Source organism: Lycorma delicatula, chromosome 4, assembly GCF_047948215.1.
Source record: "Lycorma delicatula isolate Av1 chromosome 4, ASM4794821v1, whole genome shotgun sequence".
Lineage (NCBI taxonomy): Eukaryota > Metazoa > Arthropoda > Insecta > Hemiptera > Fulgoridae > Lycorma > Lycorma delicatula.
The window spans coordinates 115138783-115162152 of NC_134458.1; the positions used below are offsets into that span (position 1 = coordinate 115138783).

At 35.4% G+C, this 23370-nt stretch overlaps 1 protein-coding gene across 6 annotated transcripts; it reads right to left on the bottom strand.

The window, feature by feature from the left end:
* Nucleotides 1–1273: 1273 nt before the first annotated feature.
* Nucleotides 1274–22404, bottom strand: LOC142322926 (zinc finger SWIM domain-containing protein 7-like). Of its 6 annotated transcripts, none has more exons than XM_075362014.1 (4): nt 22367–22404; nt 19558–19646; nt 14541–14668; nt 1274–1529 (listed from the first exon to the last, which is right to left on the bottom strand). In XM_075362014.1, exons 2-4 carry the CDS (start codon nt 19637–19639, stop codon nt 1314–1316), a joined length of 426 nt encoding a protein of 141 aa, XP_075218129.1. In that variant the 5' UTR covers nt 19640–19646; nt 22367–22404; the 3' UTR covers nt 1274–1313. The 6 variants fall into 6 exon arrangements, with proteins under 6 accessions (XP_075218129.1, XP_075218130.1, XP_075218128.1 ...); XM_075362015.1 differs by having other exon boundaries at nt 14541–14662; nt 21759–22403; XM_075362013.1 differs by having other exon boundaries at nt 22143–22401.
* Nucleotides 22405–23370: the final 966 nt, after the last annotated feature.

The following is a 23370-nucleotide window of genomic DNA, read 5'->3' on the forward strand; positions in this document are numbered from 1 at the left end:
TGAATAAACTTGTAACAAAAAGTTTTTTGAAGGCGTGATTACTGATAAATTTTTGGAAATATGTATAGTTTCCAATTGTACTTCAGAACTTTGGATATTGTTGCGTGCATAAAGAATTTACCACATTCAGCCTGGCAAGAATTTTACTTTTTGAAAATTTCTGAATAATTATTAAAATTGAGACCCCATAAACTGTTTACAATAAGTTTTACCTAATAAAAATCACTAGAATGCTGTAATTCTGCCACAAGAAAGATTAGTTAAAAAAAAAAAAGTGTAATTTTTTTAATAATGTAAAGATCATCAGAATGTATAGTTCAGCAATTAAATAAATAGTAATAAAAAAAAAATTAAAACAAATCGATGAAAAATTTAACATTCTTTTAAAATTAACAAAATATTATGCATGATAGAGCCAAAACATAAATTCCTCATACAATTCAATTTTTATTTGTAAGAATGTTAGAAGGGTTGACTTGTTTGGGCACCTCAGAAATTACAATTATTGTGCAACCACTTAAATGCAAAAAGTCCCTAAGTAGGTCAGAGGCAGTCCACCCTACTTGATACAAAAATACAATGGATCTTTACATCTTCATATTCTCTGTTTGGAGAATCTAGGAAAATCTTACTCATATAACCAGTAATGAAAACTAGGAATTAAGGATAAGAAGAAGAGGTGGGTGGTGAGAAAGGATGATCTACCTTATCATGAAAGATCAAAGTAATCTAAAGTTTTATCTGTAACCACGTCCTGTTGGTGTTGACAAATAGATGTTATATATCCAAAATCAATAACCTGCACCATGTAGCTTTAGCTGTTCAAATAGACTTCTGATTCATCTGTAGTTGGTAGCAATTCACCAGGGGATGATATTAAAAGAAAAAAATTCAGACAGTTAATGCCATACATTAACACATTCATTACATGACTGAATTATCAGTCATTTTACTTTAAACACTACAGTAACAATTATTTTATTTAATACCTATAATTAGATTGAATATTGCTCTATTGATTCAGAGTATGATTTTTTATGATGTTACTCACACAAACCATTAAAGTTATGCGAGACCATTGTTGATACAAAAAAAAACTTCTGTAATATTGGGCATGATTAATACATAAAGGATGGCCATTCACTGAAAACATGCACTGCTAGCAACTTTTAATTGCTGACGTAGAAATCCAATTAGATCTCTATTACCTAAGCCCAAAAAAGCTGAGAGGGAAAATAGTGTTAGGACAAAAAATAAATAAAAAAATTAAAAATATATATAAATAATAATTACTTTATTGAAAATAAACTCTATTATAATTCCATCATCATTTTCTGAATTTCATTAAAATCTTTTATGTTTACTTCATATTTAATAATTTTTTTCATAATAATAGCCAATTGACATGCTAATATATGTTTGCATGTAATTTGAGATCTATTGTTTAATACAAAATGATAATATGCGGGGCATTGGCAGAAATTAATATCTGGAAATATATAATAGTATCTATTGGATGAACCAGTTACCTGAAACAAAATTAAAATGCATATTATAATGTTAATCAGTTATCAGAGTATTAAAATAAAGTGCATATTATAAAATAAATTCAGAGAAGCATCATTTATGAAACAAAAATCAAACTCATCATCAGATCTACCTCAAAGCAGGTCCATTTTTTGCAATCTTTTTTATTTCTAACTTAACATTTGGGTTCTTGATAGCGTCTATTTCCTTTTAGATATTTATTGTTTTAATCTTTCATCCATCTTTTCAGGTTTCTCTTGTTAGTACCCTCTATTGATTTTTCTTACATTGTTTTAATCAACCATTCTCCTTCCTGGCCAATTAGCTGTTCTATTCTTATTTAAAAAATCAAACAATGGTAACAATACAAGGCGAGTTTTTAAAGTAAGGTCTATTTTGAATTTTCTGTTTATATGTGATATGTAAGCAGATGGTGTTTGTGCAGATCAGTTATTTCAATCAATAGTCGTTAACTGTCAGCAACAACAGTCTAATCATTTTATTGTTAGTTATTTATATTCATCCATTTATAATATGGACTACAATTCGTGATCCACCAAGTGTGAAGATAGAGTAATCTGATTTTTGATGGCCAAATCATTTCTATGGCTGAAATTCATAAGTAAATTGGTTACTTTACAGGCCAAATATTACGAGTGATGCTAAAGACAATTGTACTGTTCATTTTCTTAGTTCAAAACACGACATGAGTATGAAAGGTTGAGTTTGTGTGTAGGCTCCACTATTTAGATATTTATTTGGTGTAAGTTTATCGTTATATTATAGTTTGTTAGTTGATTGTGTTCACTATGATTTGGCTTATGGTTTTGTAATTGTTTTAGGGCTTCTGAAATATTTTATTAGTCTTATTTAATATTAACTTGTGTAGATAGCCTAATAGGCTATCTAAGTTAGTTTGGTGTGTAGTTTAAATTCCCTTTGAACTGCACACCTGGGGGTGAAACCAATATTTCTACATTTCTACTGTATTTTGTTATATATCTGTTTGTTTTTATTGTTCAGTGTTATTTCAGTTTCTGACATTTATTTATTATTAAGTTAGCTGTTATTTTCTTTATAACAGCTGTTGTTGATAGCAACCATCTTTATTTGTATCTAGCTTGCTATTGATCAACATCATCAGTTTACATGCTTGTAATAGGCCAATTTTTTTTTGTGTTTATATTTATAATTTGTAAACAGACAATGTTTTTGTTTATTTTGTGTTTAGTGTTAATTAATTAACACTGTTTAGAATACTGTTTTTGCAGTGTTTATGATTTCAGAAATTTTTAAAACTGAAAGAAAAAAGGGTAAGTCCAAGCAGGCTAAACCTTGCGAGGAGATTATGGAAGCGATTGAGGTTAGGCCCAGTGACTCTTCATCTGCTTCTGGGGATAAGGAGTCGCGAGCAAGTGTTTCCAGTTCTTTGTGGGCTGAAAAGAGTAAAGATCAATTAATGATTGAGAAGTTTTCTAAAGGTAAAAGGAGGGTTGGAGGTTCAGTCCTGTTAGTGCAGGCGTTAGAAGAGAAGTACGACTTCTTAATTCAATGTTTGGAAAAGCCAAGAAGTACTAAGGCTAATGTGCGAGTTAAGATTCTCCCTAACATCAGGGAACTCAAACCCATTGTTGAGGCCTTGGCTCAAGGCTATGAAAAATTGACTATTAAGCCTGAGCTAGTCTTTAGCCTAAGCTAGTCTGTCCCGTAAGCAGCCAGAGGTTGTGCTTATAAACCTAATGGAGGGAGCAACTACTAAAACAACTAAGGAGATGAAGGATGAGTTTCAGGTCGTCCTCTAACAAAAGAAGCAGAACCTGAGAATTTGTAATATTAGAGAGGCGAAAAAGGATACTAGAAGTGCTCTCAAGTTATTTCAGCCATTGGACTGTTTCCCTGCATGATGGCAGTTCGGAGGTTCATAAGAAACCTCTGAACCGCCAATAAAGCATCTTTTAGTTAAGGCGCATCCTTAAGTTAAGGTGAACCACCCTTAACTATGCCCCCAGAGCAGTGTTGTGTCCCCTTCTTTGGATCATAGAATTTGATTTGATGGTGAGTTTAAGGTTGCCATATACTTGTCGTGTCATCGTTTATGCAGACGACGCGCTGCTACTGATTGAAGGGGATTCGCGTAACGAGGTAGAGTTCCGAGCTGCTCGTGCTTATGAGACACTCCGACTGTGGAGTCTCCAACATAAGGTGATTTTCAGCCCAGAGAAAACCACAATGGTATTGCTTAAAGGCCGATTGGCTGCTTCCCGACGAATCCGGGTTCGAATGGCTGGTCTCTCCATTCGGTAGGCTACGACTCAAAAATACCTGGGTGTTATCCTTGATGAGAATTTTCATTTCAAGGAACATCTACAGTATGTAGCAAAAAAGGCCGCTGATGCTTTTTATGGAATCTGTAGGGTCATTCATCACGATTGGGGTTGAATTACCGTACCATGCGTATCATTTACAAAGTTGTCAGCGAAGCTATTATGCTGTATGCTGCGCCTGTCTGGGCTCACCGCATGGCTTTTAGGTATTGCGTGGACATTTTGGTGCGGGCCAAGCGACTCCTCTTGCTGGCTGTTATAGGTGGTTACAGAGGCAGTCTGTGTTACAGCCGGAGTCAAACCAATAGTGAGTGTAATCTTGGCTACTGAGCGTAAGGAACGCTACATTTCCAGGGTAAATAACCTATTGACGTCAGAACGAAAGCCGGAGGTTGAAGACCGGGCCTTGCGTCTTGGCAGGTCAGGTGGGACGAATCCCCCAGAGGTCGCTACAAGCATGGTATATTTCTTATAGTGTCTAATTAAGGTTCAAATAAATGGGTCTCCCCCAATCGGTATATCACACAGTTTCTCTCCGGGCAAGTTTGGCTAGGTTTCGTTTGGAGGATTCGATTCAATGCCCAGATTGCGAGACTGATGATACAGCGGACCACGTCCTCTACGTCTGTCCTCGATACGAGGTCGAACGTTCAGGAGCTGTCAGGGAACTTGAGGTTCCCAACATTCCTTTCTGGATCTCCGTATCAACTGGATGATCCACGAGGAGTGGTCTATAGTGGCTGGTTTTCTTTGCACCCTTGCGGTGTGTAGGTCTGCAGAGGGAGTTTAATCGAGGTATTCGATCGTGGTAGGATGCCGGGTGGCTGGGGTTCTGGCTTAGGCATTAGATTGGTTGGAGGTAGGCGCATTGGTATAGTGCCATGGTTATATTGGTATTGTTTGTGATTCGATTTGGGGCTACCGCTGGTGGGAGTGGCCGCGCTGCCGGGGTATGGTACCTGTGCAACCGAGGGCGTGGCTTCCCTCCGCCGGTGGCGGTCCTGATTGTAACTTGGTAATGCCACGCGGACACCATGATGGGACCGGGTGGTGGTGCGGGGTTTGTCCCCGGCTCCTGGGCGGACCGGAATGAGGTTGCGTTTTCCTTGTTAGGTGACCTAAGGTGGTCGACTTAATTGGGTGTAGATCTGAATTTCTATGTTGCGTAAAACACAATTTTGATTGGCATGAATGTAGCACTGATTTAATTTTGAACTCGTACGTTCTCTGAGGCATTCACAGTCACGAACAGTGTTGTCAAATCTTTACTAGGCGAGGGGTTCGCGCCTCCGCAGTTTCGGTTATTTAGTTTTGAGGGAATCATGTTGGGTTGGATATGAAGATGTCCGTTTGAGGCCTACGTGAAGGTGAAATTTGATTTGTATTTTACTGATGCAAATGTCTGCCGAGGCATTTACATCGGTGGCATCATGACCGAGGCCTGGCTGATGACTGTGAGATGTAATCAGTTAGAGGGTCTAAAGACGACCTCCGGTAAAGTCACTCAGGGCTTGGAACGGAGGGGGTGGTGTGGCGACCAGTAACGTCACAAGGTGGGTGTCTTCCCCCTACGGGGGTTGGAATGACTACTTTAAAGTTGGAAAGTCCGACCCTAAAGGCAAGAGGCGTCCTAAAGTGATTGTCTATATCATAGATCGACAGCTGTCTGAGGAAGAATTAATGGCTCTCATTAGGGAGCAAAATACACACATGGATGAGGCTACATTCAAGTCTGAGTGTTGATTATTATTTAAATCGGGTAGGCACAAGGGAGTGCTACCTTGGGATTTTTGAGGTTAGTCCTAAACTTTTCAACACCTTCATTGCAGAGGGCAGGTTGTTTGTAGACTTCTCTTTGTGTAAGATCAAGGAGTATTTACATGTCCATATCCAGTGCCGTTTTAAGTGCTGCTAGTTTGATCAGAGGGCTAAGTCCTGTGAACATCCGATAGTTTGCGCTCATTGTGGTGATTAAGGACACATGCGTGAAGAGTATCCAAAGAAGTTTGAGGGTCTGACTTGTGTTAATTGCAAACGTCTTCAAAAGGATCATAAGCACTCTGTGAACAGTAAAAATTGTGGGTGTTAGCAGAGAGCTCTTGATATTTACTATAATGCTATTTCATTAAATTATAGATTTGGTCAGTTAAATGCACAGAGTGCTTACATTGCTCAGGTTGAATTTGGAGAGATAGCATTACGTACAGGATTGGATGTTGTTTTGTTACAGCATCTCCATATATTGTGTCCAGTGATCTGTCAGGTTTTTCTCGTTGGAAGAGGTTCTATTGTGGTTCTGAAAGCATGCCCACTGTTTTGTGCAGAAAGGAACTAGATTGTGTTTTTATTCAACAGCTCTCCTCAAATAATCATGTTGTGTGTGTGTGAATGTTCAGAACTTGCATCTGTATGTTGCTAGTTCATATTTCTAGTACATAGATCCTGCTGATCGTCATCTTGAGGTCTGGGATAAAATCCTATGATTCTCTGGCACTGGTCCAATCCTTATAGGTATGGATGTGAATGCTAAGTCACTCTTGTAGCATAGCGGTTTCACCGATGATGGTGATGAATTAAAAGAGGGCTTTTTAGCTCACCATGATCTACAGGTATATAACGTACCTGGTGAGTTGCCCACCTATGTAGGTATGGTAGATGGGCGTTGATTGTTTGGTGGAAGGAACATCAATGTTACTGTTGGTAGGTTTATCCCAGCTAATGTTAATTAGAAGGTAGTTGATGATTGTTCGAGTGATCATCAATTGATTGCCTATGAGATTGCTGGTGGCTTGAGTGAGCGCTACCGATATAACGTTCCGGTTCAGCAGGGTTGTTTTCTGCACAGGTGTGTGGACTAGAAGAAAGTTGTTGATTTTCTTTCGACCAGGCTCTGAGTTTTGGAATGGAGTCTGGTTTTCTTGGATTTGGAAGATCTGGCAGTTGGTTTGTCAGCTTTTCTTGATGTCAATGACTGTTCAATTCCCCGAAGTTCCTGTCGAGAGAGGATTGCAATCATGATGGAATAGGAAGCTGTCCAGCATGAAGATGGCTGTTTGCTGTTTGCGGAGAGCTTCTCAATGTGAGAGCGATCTGAAATGATGGGCAGTTATTGTTGCATACAAATGATGAAAGGATGTTCTTCTGTCTGTTCTCTCAGCCAGGTTTGGTGTAATTTTGGATACTTCAGAGATTTTACTCAAATTACAAGGCGGTTTACTGCCTGATGATAGTGAAGCTGGAGAGACTGCATACCATCTGCGGGTGTGGCGAGAGGTGTTGCTCAGTTCCACCTGGGTTCAGTGTCCTTGGAGATTACCGAGGCTGAGATGTGTCAAGTTATCTGTAGTTTAGGTAGGGGAAAGGTCCCAGGCTTGATGGAATAACGGAGGAGCTTCTTGTTTGCTCGGTTGGGGTGAGTGTGAGAGTTGTCACATGAATTTTTAATAAACTGTTGTTTGATGGATACTTCCCTGTGTGTTCGAAGAAGGAGATTGCAAAATTGTTGTTTACAGGTGGCAGCAAGGATCCTGCTGTTACTTCTTTGTGCAGGCTCTTGATGTTGCTTCTGGTTATTGGTAAGGTCTTTGAAAAGGTTCTGTATCTGTGTATAAATGAGAGGTTGACCTCACAAAGATTGTTGATGGAGAATCAGTACAGGTTTCATCCCAGAAAGGGTACTGAGGACACCATACTCTATGTGATGAGTGTGGTAATGACCAGTGAGATGGAATATGTCCTGGGGATTTTCCTGCGCATTTCTGGAGCATTTAAAAATTTATGGTGGCCTTCTGCTATTTACAAACTCCAAAAAAGAGAATGTTCTGTAAGTGAACTGCAAGTTATGGAAAGTTTATTTCAGTCATTGGAATGTGTGCTCTGCAAGGGCAGCCATGAGGTTGGGAAGATGCTGTCTAAGGGATATCCCCAGGGCAGTGTTTTGGGTCCTTTATTGTGGGTAGTGAAGTTTGATTCTCTTCTATGGCTGAGGGCAACTTTAGCCACAGAAGAGAATCAAACCTGCCTTATGCTGATGATGGGCTCCTGCTGGTTGAAGGAAACTTGCGGAGGGAGGTTAAACTTCGAGCCACTCGCTTTCAGGATGCGTGACCTGTGCGGTCATCAACACAAGATGACATTTAGCCTGGAAAAAACCACGATGATCCTCCTCAAAGGCCATTTGGTAGTGAGTCGGCGAGTCCATATTTCGATGGCAGGCTGATGTATAAAGTATGTTCAGGTTCAAAAGTACCTCGGGTTGTTTCTTGATGAGAAAATTGCAATTTAAGAAGCACCTTTAATACGTCGCAGAGGCCTGCAATGCCTTCTTCAGTATTCGATGTGTGGTCAATCCTGATTGGGGCTTAACTTTAAGACTACAAGCATCCTGTTTAAAGAAAGTGTGAATCTATTATGCTATGTGCAGCGCCTGTTTGGGCAGATAGGCTAAAATATAAAAGTTATTGGGACTTATTAAGGGCTCAACACCTAACATTGTTAATTGTAATGGGTGGTTACTGTACTATTTCACCAGAGGCAGTCTTGGTGATTGCAGGTGTGAAACCAATAGACTTGATTGTGTCTGAGGAGCAGCAGCAGTATGTTGCTAAGAAGTTCAGTGAGTTGACTTCAGATAAAGTTTAAGAAATTGAACAACATGGCAATGACTTGTGGCAGCTCAGATGGGATGAGACAGAAGGTGAGTAGTTATACGCATAATCTCTTTCCAAATGTTGCTGGTTTGCGGGATGCCTATTGGGTGCACCCTAATAAATATATGACGCAATTTCTTTCCAGCCATGGTGCTTTTAGGGACAGAATGCAGAAATTTGGCCTGGTAGATTCTGGGATGAGTCTTCAGTGTGGGCAATTGGATGACACTTACCATGCTCTTTATAGTGTTCGAAGAATGAGTTATTGCGCATGGAGGCCATATGTCGGCTTGATCTTATCGGGTAGGCATTGGATCTCTGTGTAAACTGGAGGAGACAGGCACAATGGGCAATAGTGGAGAGTTTTAGTGTACTTAGCAAAGGAATGGATTGCTGATGGTATCTAGAGCCCTGCTTGGATATCTCTTGTATTCTGTTTTTGTTGATGTTTTGTTTTATTAATTATGTTTTTGACCATTGTTTTACTTCAATGTTACTGTGTTGTTATTGTTCCATGTAATATTTTTATGTTTCATGTTGGGTGTTGAACTCACTTTTACCTTCTACAGGTGGGTGGGTAGTCTAGTTCCTTTGTTTAGTTAAGTCCTTTCAGTCTTACTTAAGACTCCGTAGGATATGTTTTGTTTTAAGTTTATTAAATAGTAGTACATTGATGGGAATGCCACTCATAGCATTTGCATTGGTGGCATTCTATCCAAGGCGGACTGAAATATGTCAAAAACTGAGGTTTCAAAGATGACTGCTGGTAAGGCCCATAACAGCTAGGAATGGAAAGGAAGGTGGAGGGTGTTTTCCCTACATGGGTCAGTATGTTAATTTTCTTCCTAACATGGTCTGCAGATTTTTAATGAATCCACCTACGTATGTATGGTGGATGGGCGTCAGTTGTTTGGTGGAATGAACATTGATGTTTCCATTGGTAGGTATTTTGTAACTAGAGAGTGGTTGACACTTAATCAAACAATCATCGGTTAATTATTTATGAGATCATTGGTAGTTTTGCGTGATCGTTACTGATGTAATGCTCTGGTTCAGCTGGGTTGGCTTCTGCACAGGCATGCTGATTGGAGGAAGTTTGTTGATCTTTTGTAAACCAAACTGCGATTTAGATCAGGGTCTGGACATGATTGGCCTAGAAAACCTAGCAGAGAGGTTAACAGTAGCTTTTATGGATGCCGCTGAGTACTCAATTCCCCGCAATTCTGGTTGAGAGAGGTTGGCCCCTTGGTGGAATATGGAGTTATCTAATATGAAGAAAGTTGTCTGTCATTTACAGAAGGCCTCTCAACGTGAGGGTGATCCTGAGCAGTGGGCAGTTCTTATTGGTGAATACAGGGATCAGAGATCCAACTATTCTCTTAAAGTCCTGTGTTCCTTTGTGAAGGACCAGGGAAACAAGGATCTCTGGGGAGTCGTTATGAGGTCTAGGACATAAACATAGAAAGGACGTTCTTTTATCTGTTCTCTCAATCCAGCGGGGTGTGGTTTTGGATATCTCCAGAATTTTATGCAGACTAGTTGAAGATCTTCTGCCTGGTGATAGCAAAGCTGGAGAGATCGCATACCATCTGCAAGTATGGCATGAGGCTGCTCTTTTTGCAAAGATGCAGTATCTGTGGAGAATGTTGAGGTCAAGGTGCATCAAGCTATCTGTAGTCTTGGTAGAGGTAAGGCACCTGGCTCTGATGGACTGATGTCTGGGCTCCTTGTTCACTCGGTTGGAGTTAATGTGAAAATTATCACACATGTATTTAATAAATTATTGTTTGGTGGGTTCTTCCCAGTGTGCTGGAAGAAAGGGATTGTAAAATTGTTGTTTAAGGGAGGCAACAAGGATCCGACATTAGTTCATCATATTGGCCCCTGACATTGCTACTGGTTATTGCCAAGGTCTTTGAGAAGGTGTTGTATCTTCGTATAAATGAGAGGTTGTCCTCGCATGGGTTGCTAATGGAAAACCAGTATGGGTTTTGGCATGGAAAAGGCACCAAGGATGCCATACTTTGTGTGATGAGTATGGTATCGACCAGTGAAGCGGAATATGTCTTGGGGATCCTCCTAGACATTTCCGATGCATTTAACAATCAGTGGTGGCCCTCTGCCATTTTCCAATTACAGAGGCGAGGATGCACTGAAAATGAACTGCAGGTGTTGAAAAGTTATTTCAGTCATCGGGATGTGTTGTTCTGTGAGGGCAGCCATGAAGTAGGGAAGACATGTCTAAGGGCTGTCCCCAAGACAGTGTGTTGGATCCTCTCTTGTGGGTGGTGGAGTTTGGCTCTCTTCTGTGGCTGAGGTTGCTCAGTGGGTGTCTTGTTGTGGCCTATGTGGACGAATTGAAGGCTCCTTGCTGGTCAAAGGATGCTCACGGAGGGAGGTCGAGCTCAGGGCCACTTGTGTATGCAGGATGTTTGAGCTGTGGGGTCATCAACACAAGATGACTTTCAGCCCAGAGAAGACCACAATGATGCTCCTCAATGGCCATTTGGTGAAGGGTCAGCAAGTTCGAGAATCGATGTCAGGTCATCGAATAAAGTACACTCAGGTTCAGTAGTACCTCGGGATGTATCTTGATGAGAAATTTCAATTCAAGAAGCACCTTCAATACGTCGCAGAAAAGGCCTGTAGTGTCTTTTTTGGAATCCGATGTGTGGTCAATCCAGAGTGGGGTCTCAATTAAAGGACCCTAAGAATCCTGTACAAGGGTGTGTGCGAAGCAATTATGTTGTATGTTGCACCAGTTTGGGTGGATAGGATGAAATTACGTAGTTATAGAGATATATTATTGAGAGCCCAACTCTGGTGACAGGTTCAAACCCTGGGTCAGTGCTGAATTTGCAGCAGAACTGGGGTAATCAGGCTGAATGGTCTATAGTTGAGAAATTCACGGTTTATCTAGTGAAGGGGGTTTAGTCATGGTTCAGTTTCCTTTGTCTCTTTTGTTTTTATTGTTCTTGTTTCTTTGTTTTTATTAATTCTTAACTAGTTATGTTATGGTTTATGTTTTAGTTTTATGTTCTGTGTGATTTAGTTTTAGTTCAAGGTGTATGTCGGACTCACTTTTACTTCCTCGGGTAGGTGTAGGTGTTTTCAGTTCCTTCACTCAATGATTACAAATTCAGTCTTTGTTAATACTAACTGAGATGTGTTTTGTCTCTATGTGTCCACCTTTGTTAGAAGTACATTGATGGGAATATCATTTGCGGCATTCACATTGGTGGCATCCTCACCAATGAGAGACTGCAATATGTCTACCACTGAGGTTTTTGAAGATGACCTCTGGTAAAGCCTATCAGGTCTAGGTATGGAGAGGGGGTGGTGTGGTGACTGGAAGCGTCACATAGTGGGTGTCTTCCCCTTCAGGATCAGGATGTTCATTTTGAGAAGCATTAACATTCATGATAGAAAATGTAGTGGCTAACTGTTGGTGATAACAGATGATTAATTGAAAAAGTTGAAAAAATTCAGTGTTTCATCAAGTCACCATTGTGTTTGACATTTCATGATCTTGATGATTTACGAAGTTTCAACTAAAAATTGGGCTGTAAAAAAAACTGTGAGCCAGGTGGGTACTGAAGATGGTAACTGACACAAAAAGAAAAATAAATGTCTTGCTGCAGAAGATGAATTTTTGCAGTGTTATGATAATGAAGATATTTAATTGTTTCACCAAATTGTTACCTGGATTTTTTATTCAATGTTGAGACAAAGCAGCAATCAATGCAATTGTGGCATTCATCATCTCCTAGACCGAAGAAGTTTAAACAAAGTATTTAGTAAAGTAGCACATGGCTACTTGTTTTTTTTTTGGGACAAAAATAGTCTTGCTTGTTGAATTTTGTGATGCAGAACTACTGTGAATGCCGTTATGCATGGGAAATGTTAAACTATCTTAGAAGAGCTATAAAAAACAAATGTTATGGGATACTATCCCATGGGATTTTGTTTTTGAATAATCCTTGGCCACACATGGCAAATTGGACAATGAGGCGCAATTGGGAAAATTTCACTGGAAAATCTTTCACCCTATAGCCTTGAATCTGCATTCAAGTGATTATCTTTTTTTCTTCACCTTAAACAGTTATTTGCATCACACAGGTTTAACAATGACAACAAACTGAAAAATAGTGTTACTGTATTAAAGGTTTAACCTTTTAATCCCTAGGTTTTTCTTAAAACATGTTATTTGCACTAACAGCAACTGATTTTTAATGTAGTTAGGGCATGTATATTATTAAATAATTGTACAAAAAGTCACAAATAACCCAAGGGGGTAGGATGCCTAATTATAAATAAATGTTGCACTGATAAGTAAAATATTTTTATAATACAGGTACGCTTACTGGTATTTTCTCAGAAGTTATAATATTATTGTCCAAAAGATATTTATAAATATTTATTAGTCTCAATGATTATAAAATCATCAGAGTCTTATAAAAAATTAGAAAAAAATAGTCTAGTTCAGGAGCGACTTCTGAAATTTAAAGGTTAGGATTCTCTACCTTTCATCCAGAACCTTCTGGATGAAAGGTAGAGAATTCTAACCTTCAAATTATAGAGAAAATTCTGTTACAGAGGTTGCCAATACTATATTAATATTTATAAAAGTCAACGTCACTAAAAGTGTGTAATCTGAGTTGAAAGTTTTTATCATTACGTCAGATATATTCATCATTATCCTTTTTTGTGACATTTTATAGGCCTACTTACAGTTTTGCTAGGTCCAGGTTGTGGTGAAGCACTGGGTCCCACCTGTACAGCTACTTTGTTTTCATCAGTATCAGAACTGTCATTATCAATCACACCTAATATTATACTATCATTACCACTAATTTCCCCTGAATCTTCAATGTCTGATTCAGGATTAGTGAGATACAGAATTATTTCATCAACACAAATAAAAGATTACAACACAAATCACTAACTACAAATAGAATAACATAACCAAAATTGCTTCTCTCAGATAGCAAGCTAAATATGATTCAAGAAAATAAGAAAAAACACAGCCTTCTGAATGTGTTGTCGTTTGTAAATAGCAAAAAGACATTAAATCCATAAAAGAGTGTATTATTAGTATTAAAAAAATGCTGTTATTAATATTAAAAAAACGAATGTTCATGTATGGGCATAGTAAATAAGATTGCAATGTACTGGTACATGTGTCGCCATGTAGATACATTTGGGTGCCAACATACTGGAATGTTCTTAGGGATTAAAAGTTTAAGTCACTGGGGCAGAATTTCTTTAAGTGGGAATGAAGAAGCTAATGAAACATTAAGAAAAATGTGTTGTAATTGAAGGCAGATAAGTAGAAAAATAGTAGTTTTAATGCATAAAAATAAATAAATATAGTAGTTATATAAATGTAGTTAAAGTAAAATAAATAAATGTAGTTTTTATGTATAAGAAATAATGTTTGTTTTTATTTCAAAATGAATCTTCTTTAAAAAAACATCTCATATATATAATAAAAACACTAATAGAGAATGTGAGGTTGATAGCAGCACATTATTTCACAAGTAGGTTTCATGAGATAGTCTAAGTAACTTTCATGTGTAAAAGCACATGATCTGAAACCAAAGTGTAATAAAAATAATTACAAATTATTTCAAAAAAGTTTGAAATATCCGGTACTTCCAACTGTACAGATTGGGGTGGTTGGTAATTAGCACTCTTCAGTGGAAATTTGGAACCATCATCTTAAAGAACTATCTCAAAAACTGATTGTTAATGTACAGATTCATAGTACAATAATCTTCTAAAAACCTAGTCATCAACAGAATGTCAGGTCTAATCTAATTTGGTTATTAAATCTTCGTCACTGGCTTCAAGAAAAATGATGTAAATTCACCTGAGTAAGTTCTACATTAATTACTGATAAGGTAGCCAGCTCAAGATACACATTATTAATTATTTAGAAATCTTAACTATAGCTTTAAATGAAATAAGCATACCTAAAATTTCTTTTATATGTTAAAATAATAATAATGGTATTAAAAATAATAATAATAATTTTCACCTGATAAATAAATCTTGAGCTGTCTTGTAATGATATTTGTTTAACGTTATCTTTTTCAGTTAATTCTACAGCTTTTTCAAAAACAGTACCAAAGAAATGATGGAGCACCAATAATATATTATCTGTAACTAAATAAACATCTTTAATTAAAGTAAGTTAACTTCATAATATGCAACACTAAAAATGTCTGCTCCTATCAGAGAAAAACTAATAATAAAATCCTTTTCAAGGATAAAAAGAATTTATTATTCATTTTTGCAACAACAGGCTGATACTTAGATACAGTTACCTGACTATTTTACAATGAAAAATGAATTTTGTGGTGTATGATATATGAAAAGCCTATCGGGCTTCAAACTCAGAACCTTCTGGATGAAAGGTAGAGAAAATTCAGTTACAGAGGTTGCCAATATTACATTAATATTTATGAAACATAGTGTCCACTCTCTCAGACATAGTGATCCTTACATAATATCCAAATTTTATTAATTAACAATATCAATATTAATAAATGAACTGCCAAATAAACAGTTAATGAACATGTGATATGCGATGCATTTCCAAATTAATAAAACTTATCAACTAAGAGAGATCTTCTAATCCTTATCTCATGTTGTCATTCAACTGGGAAGTTCTGTTACATCAACTTAATAAACAATGCATAATTTTCTATAATTCAATAGTACAGGCAAGGTGGAAGAATAAATGACTGAAACAACACCTAAAAATGCTAACAATGCAGTTGTAGGAATTTCCTGTCATGTAGCTGAAGCCGTGTTCTGGGAAAGTTCTAACTGTGGGTTGTTTCTGATGCATGACTTACAGGCACAACTTAATTTAAAATATTTATCATTTTATTTAAACATAATATTTTTTCATTTATTTAATTCAATAATTCTACCACAAATAAAGCATGCACTGTATTTAATTCATGCGGGTGTTGCAGTACTAGCGGCAGCAGTCAGCACTAACTGAACTAATGTAATTTCACAACTTACACAGAACGAATTTCGCTTGTACGGTTAACATACTGGTGTAGCTATGAGGCTTAACACATCAGGTACCAAGCCAACTCGGTGATCGAAATTGGAGACCCAACCAGACCAAGTTACTTTGTTACACTTTAAATATTATTAATTCATTTAATTCTACCATTCACCTGTGACATCACAACATAGCAGTAAAAAAAAAGTTACTTAGAATCATTTTGATGTGGGGGTGTGATTTTGCACAAATTCTTTTGCAAATATTGTTATTTTTTAATTGTTAATAAATGTGCCTAAGAAAAATATGACCTTAATTAGGTGAAATCTAGAGATAATTGCTCTACAGGTGAACTTGTTCTACAACCTCACCTTCTTGACCTTAAGTTGAAAATTTAATGGCATCAATGTCCCATATATAGTAGTAATCTGATCAAGTTTGGTCAAAATTAGTCTAATAGTTCTAGAGATGTAAGGTGATTTAGAGGCCAAAACCACACATACATACAAACGTTAACTCTGGAAAATTTCCATCCAGATTTTTGAATTCCTTAGAAGTCAAAATGTCAAGATCTGGTGAAAACCGCATATACCCAAATTGGACCGATTACAATACTTTCCCTTCTACAGCTATAGCGCTATCTACATGGGAAAGTAAAAATAATACTGATAAATAAATGGACAGACAAAGCTTAAATCATTTAAATTTTAATATACATTTTAAATACAAGTCCTCAGGCAAAAAATAATTAATTTAAGTTAAATCGTGTACAAAACATCATCTGTAATGACACAGACAATGGCTACAGAATAAGTCAAGACATTTAGTTTAAATCTGGTACCATTTATCATAAAAATTAACTTTGTTCAAATACAATAATGGATGAAGTATGTAAGATCAGCCAATTGGTAAGAAGTCATCAGGACTGTAAGAAATATAATTTTATTTGTACTGATTTAGTTATCAAATGAATTTAATGGTCACAGCTGTTTCACATTTCAGTTTAACAATATTAGTTGCTGATAATATATACTGTTCAAACGTAAAGAAACATGTGAAACATTACAAGATGAAGACATGATTCTTGAACTATTTTTGAATGATCTTATGTAAAGTAATATTATAATAATAAAAGATATATCAAATAATATAAATACAACTGAAAATAGTGTTAAAATACTTAACAAAATTATCATGGAAATATGGAAGAAAGAGGAATTGCCAGAGGAATGAAAGATCTCTTTAATTCATCCACTTCATAAAAAAGGAGGCAAGAAGGATGTCAGTAATTATCACAGAATTTTACTGTTACCTGTTTCACACAAGATCCTCCCAAAAGCCTTGCTAACCAGGCTAAAAAAATAAATGGACCAACGTATAGGGAATATCACGGGAGGTTTGGGAAAAATAGATTTTAGGCTGAAGAGATTATTATCCTGAAATCAGTGATTAGAAAATATAATGTTGCAGGGAAAAATATAGTGATCATCTTTGTAGATTTTATTATGGATATGATTCCACTGACAAAACATCATTGTTCAACATACTCAGAGAATTTGGTACAGATGAGGAAACAATGAACCTGGTAAGGCTAATCCTAATGGGAACAATATCAAAAATTAAGTTCAAAGGAGAAATCTCGCACCAGCAAGAGACATTCGCTGTTACACTCGCTGTCAAGCATTAAGACAGGTATAAGGCAAGGAGATGACATATCCCTGTTTCTTTTCAATGTGTCTTGGAAGAGCTCATTAGGGAACTGAGGAAAATCTGCAAAGAAAACAAAATTAGAAAAGTTAGATTAGGATATGATAAAGAAAATATGAACATGGATTGTATTGCTTTTGCAAATGATCTTGCAATCCTAATGGAGGACATAAAAATGTCAGAGGAATTATTGAACATCAAGATGTTCAATAATTCCTCTACCATAAAAAAATAGTTCTAAGGATATTAATCAATAAAACTGAATATATGACCAACATTAGGTATTATCAAAATATTTGGTAACAAACCTTGAAAGAATTAGGAAGATGGGAAAATTTAAATATCTTGGCGGAGCAATACAGCCAAATGGATTAGATGGAGAGGCAAATAAGGTTACAATAAATCAACTGCAGAAGGCCTATGGATTTAAAAAAAATTTATATAATAAAAAGAGGATATTAAGGATGCAAAAGATTCAACATTATACCACAGTAGTTAGGTCTTCAGTGCTGTATGCTACACAGATTGTAACTCTAAACCAAGAAGAGTTGATAAATTGGAGTTGGCTGAAAGAAAACTACTCGGACAACAGAAAATTGATGAGGGTTGGAGGTGACAAAAGAACGAAGAACTCTACCTCCACATACACAAGCTCACATATGCCATGCAAAAAAGAAGACTGGCCTTCTATATGCACTTGGCTAGAATTAATAAAAACAAACTGACAAAGAGGATCTTCGAGAAGAGTAATAGAGGCAAAACGAACATTAAGTGGTTCACATAGGTGAAAGATCTTGTGATTGTAGGGATAAATCCAACAGGTATAAGGGACAGAGATAATTTAGGAAGAAGATCCAAGCTTCAGAAAGTTTTCAGAAAGGAACCTTTCACAACTAGGTTACACCGAGAGTGTACCAGTAAAAAAATGTTCGCAAGAAATGAAGGAATGACATAGTTTGAAATTTAAGGAAAGTTGGAAGAAAAGAAAATTAGCTAGGAATTAACTATTAAACGTGGTCCTTTAGTGGCCACTGACAAAGAAAAAAAGACATATCTTTATGAATATGATGAATCCTTTTATTTTAATAACTACAGAGGTCATTTTAGATTGCATTTAATGAGCCTACCTGAAAAGTGTGTAAAGTATTAAAAACAGTACAGTTGTGGTAATCTGAAAAAGTGATACCTTTCAAAATTATTTGCTACTTTTGAATTTGTTTTACAACTTTCCACAAGAAACTCCAAAATACCCAAAATACTATAATTAACTTTATTAAAGTACAGAAGATTTTCAAGCTAACATTTGGATAATGACTGGGTAGATGATTTAAAAAAAAACAAAACAATACTGCTTTGGAATGTTAAGTGTTTGGTTACTGAAGACAAAAATTCCAATGACTATAGTAGATTTTACAGAATTTAAAATAAGTTTCAAAAAATAGAGAAAAAAAATTTAAAAACCTGATCAAAATTATAATGCCAATGAATCAAGAGTGAATAGAATGATGATGTTGGCTAAACGTTTAGCTTATGCAGAGGAGAAGAGTCTTAATATAGTTATGGAGGTATCTTTGTTTGAAAGTGTTTTCTGTTTATTACAGATATTTGGGGACTATGTTGTCTTGAGGCTCGAAGAGCAACACGTAAATAAAAGTAAGATGTTAGCCAAATGCTATGTATCTAATGTCTTGTATGAAAGTGAAGCATAGACAAGGAAGAGGAAAGGAATGAGGCTTTTGAGATGTGAATAAGGAAAAGGATGTTGAAAGTAAGACAGACAGATAAAGTGAGGAATGAGGAAGTAATGAACAGGATTACAGAAGAAAGAATCCTTATGTGGGTAATACACAAAATAAAAAGAGACTGTTTAGGACATGTAGTTAGAGGGTAGAGTTTTGACAACTGCATTGGAAGGGTCAGTATGAGGAGAAAGGAAGCGAGGAGGAAGAAGTTAATAGGTAAGGTGAAAATTGGAAACTACAAGGGGAATGAAGAGAAGGCTTAGGATAGAAATGGATGCGGTAGCATAAGGAATCTGCTGCCAGGCATATCACCAGATGATATTGATGACAAACTTTGTTTTCATGTTTACAACATTGAGAGCCATTCAGGATTACATGTGGACAAGGTTCTTCAGAAGCTTTTTTATTTATTGGAATCTTATTTAGTTAACTCAATGAAGTAGCTCATCTAATTAATATAAAGGAGAAAATCATCATTAATATTTTCCACTGTCTTAAAAAACTATATCATTGTGACTTTACAAGTATTATAATCATTGAAATGAAATTATTCACAGAAGGAATTTAAAAAATTAAAAACTTACAACAGTTATATTTTTTATAATCATTTTCAACTTCTTGAAATAAAATATTCATAAGGTTAGGCAGCAGTGATATTCTTGCCATGTTTTATCTGTAAAAATGCAAATAAACAGATATTCAAAATAATTATTAAAAAAATGGCATATATTAATGTGTTTCTAAAATTCCAATAAAAACTTCATTTTTTTACAAATTTGGTAATTCTGAGCAATTACTTGTAGACTTCAATTTTTCATACTTTAATATACCGTAGTAAATGTGCTTAGAATCAGGAAAACACAAGATTTAAATGTTGGAAAGCACGTTTAGATAGCAAGTGACCTGTGCAAGATACAAAACTGCACCATGTTATCAAACCCTATTCAGTTGGCAAAGTTTTGTTACAGTGACCTGTTCAGATGCTTATGACCTGTTCTGTGGAGAGACTTAGGGGTTAAGTTTAAAGTTACAGTTAAGATTCCATTAAGAGTTAAGGTTACAGTTTTGTGGAGAGAGGAATAAACCATAAACTAAACTTAACAGCTGTTAAGATTTGGACTCAGAATCAGCTGTTGAAGATGGCTGATGGTGCTCTTCTTAAGGTGATTGTCCATCATTCACATGACTAATAGTATGAAACAGTAATGCAGTTTATTTCTGTTGCTACTACATTTCTGTTTAAGCATAAATTTGCCCAAGTGTCCTACGAGATTACATTAAGTATTGGCATATCTAAATAATTTACCTCTAACCTCTCTCCTCAAAAGTCTAACTTTAACTCTAATTTTAACCTTAATCTAACCTCTCTCCAAAGAAATTAGTATCTGAACTGGTCTTGATAGCTCACAAATCTAACTAACTTAGAGCACTGATAATGTAGTGTGGACTTTGATCTTGCATGGGTTAACCCACTCTTCAACATTTAAGCATATCTACTATGGTATATTATAGTATGAACAAAATTGAAGTTGATAAAGTAATTGCTCAGAATTACCAAAAAATGTTTATTAATTCAGCATAATAGCTTAAAGCTTGTGTGAAATTGTGGAGGAAATTTTGTATTCTATGAAAAATGCAACACCTGGCTGTGATTAATACTCTTCAATTCCATACTTAAACTACAAATTTAATTTGACATTCACTTTAACACATATTGTTGAAGAGATTCATTTATAACTAGTAGTAAGAATTTTCTATATTCTACAACATAAACCAGTTTGTAAGAATGTTTGGTTTAATAAAGCATTATTCAAAAAATCTAGAAGGTGTAATTAAATAATTTAAAAAGGGATCCATAAGTTCATCAGATATTCTCCAAATTTGTAAAAATTTGTCATGTTTCATCATGTTTTACATCTAAACTACTGAATTTCACTCTGCTCCTCTACATCTTTAGTCGACAACTTGCTTTGCAATGAATATGATTCTATGAAATGCAATTCAAAATTAAACGCAAAAATATTTCAGGCAAACAAATCAGAAAGTTCCCCTTCAAGGCTAGACCATCAAGACATAAGACTGACTTTACAAGACATGTATGACAGACTACAAATAAGGCCTAGGGCATTTTGAAATAATAGACCATGTTGGGAAAGTCATGAGCAAACAATTTATACATCATAAGTTTTGAACATTAGTAAGTTGAACATATCTAAACTTAAATGCAAAATTTTGATGTTTCCATTGTAAGTCACAGTAAGTTAAACTGCCTCAGACATTCAGTTTTGGTATCAAGCTAAAGAGGGATGATTTTTTATGGACGTTATTAACACAATGTAAAATGAAAATGATTTTCTTAGGAAGATTAGTTTACATGTAGCAACCTAATTTTAAAAGTTACATACAGGCATTTTTTAATAATATACAAATAAATGAATTCATTGGAGTAAAAAAAGGTGAAGATCTGTCCCTTAACGTTAAGTTCTTATTTTATACTAAAAACCGCTTTGGAAGGTATCTCCCAATCCTGTTTCAATAACAGTAAAGTAGGCTGTATCTTCCATAAACAATCTGCTTTAAAAAGGGGTTGAATCTCGGCTCTTCTCTAGTAGGTAAATAAAATTTAATTGTAATATTTTTAGCAGATATGAGCAGTAAAATAAGATTTTGCAAGATAATAAAAAAAGACTGCAACACATGATTTTGTTTTAAAAGGAAAACAAAATTATATTAGGTGACACTAATATATATACAAAATCACAAAAATAACGTTATAAAAACTAACCTTATTTTTAAAAAAAAAAAGAAGTCATTAATGTCAATTTAATGCCTTGATATTTTGTGAGAAAAATATTCTGACGATATTTATATACAGAAAAGCCTAATGCAAGCTGCAAATAACAGACAAAAATTAACGTTTAAGTCAGCACCAGAACATAGAAAACTTCCAGCTTTGAACTCACAAATTTATCGTCAATGACAGTCACTAAAAAACAATAAACATAACCTGTTTTATCACTGAGCTTTCCCACGGCCGGTCTCACAGTTCAAGATATACTGATCTTTCGAACCTTTACTAACACAACAGAAAACAGTTCGTTGTGGGGGTCTTAACAAGTGAATCATTCAGGGTTCTGAGCAGCAGAAGTGTAGCAAGAATTTTACTCACAAAAATATTTTTTTTTTCATAAAAGCATATTATCTATAGTAATTGATAGTCTTATTTCTGCTTGAAGATCTTTAAAATACATATCGTTCATACGGTGTTAGAAAAGAGTTCAGTAAGTTTAAACTACCCGTAACAGAGATTTTAATATGTTAATTAGGAGAACAACTTGTTAGATGCAATTTACGAGAATGGTTCTACAGAATAAACATTGAGACTTTGATCACCTTTTTCTGTTATCAGAAGGAGGCTTGGCTTTTCGGTTGTAAATATAAATTCGTCATTGAAAACATAACGGACCGTAAATTTTTTAATGTTTTTAAATTTCAAACATATGAAACATTTGTAAAGTGGTTTAATTTATTGAATGACGAAAGTGTTTTTTATCATAAATTGAGAAAAATTTGTAAAGGGGTAAAAACTATTTTCTAGCAACCAACAGACTATTTTGATAACTGACTAAAATTTCCTGAGATCTGTATCTCTATTCCTAGTTGGTTATTAATTTCTTTTAAAGTATTTTTTTTTTTTTTATTTATTTTTTTTTACAAAAGTTTATTATATTATGATTCACAATTCCAAAAAAAAAAAAACACTTTCAGCGAGCTGCAGATGGCAGCAATTACATCTCCCTGGTGAAGCAAACTATCGGCACAATATTGTCACATCATTGACATTCTTGTGGATAGGTACTAATATTGTGTGTAAAACATTCTTTATGTTATTTACATCTGATTAAACTATTTTTGTTTTTATCTATGTCAACCTGCATTTCATCCATCCAACAATTCAGTGTCATAAGAAGAAAACAAAATTAAAATGTTCTGTGTAGAAACACAGTAAAATAGATTTTATCCTTGCTTTCCTAAGTATGTTGAAGAAACAGAAATATATTAAACTAAATCTTAGTATATCGAATCTTTTCTAAAAGATTTACTTTTTTCTCTAATTGAATTTGAAATCCTGAATTTTGAGTATGGACAAATGTCTGAAGTCAAACAGCAACAGAAGTAGTGAATAATATATTCTAATTTTTAGATACACAATTAATTTAACAAACTAAAGAGTAAATTAAAAAAAAAAACTGTTTCTAAAATATTAAGGCAATAAACATGCCTGCTTTACCACACATTAACCCATGTCTGAGCTATCTCTAACACTTCCTACTTCCAGTCTGAAGCATAAGCACTTTTATTACCAGTCAAAATTGATTGGAATAATTGTTTTAATG

Coding starts and splice junctions, on each gene's coding strand:
- LOC142322926 (XM_075362014.1), bottom strand. CDS start 19,639: ATGGCAAGAATATCACTGCTGCCTAACCTTATGAATATTTTATTTCAA. Junction 14,669..19,557: donor TTATAAAAAATATAACTGTT/GTAAGTTTTTAA, acceptor ATGTTTATTTAG/TTACAGATAATATATTATTG. Junction 1,530..14,540: donor GCTCAAGATTTATTTATCAG/GTGAAAATTATT, acceptor ATTTTGTTTCAG/GTAACTGGTTCATCCAATAG.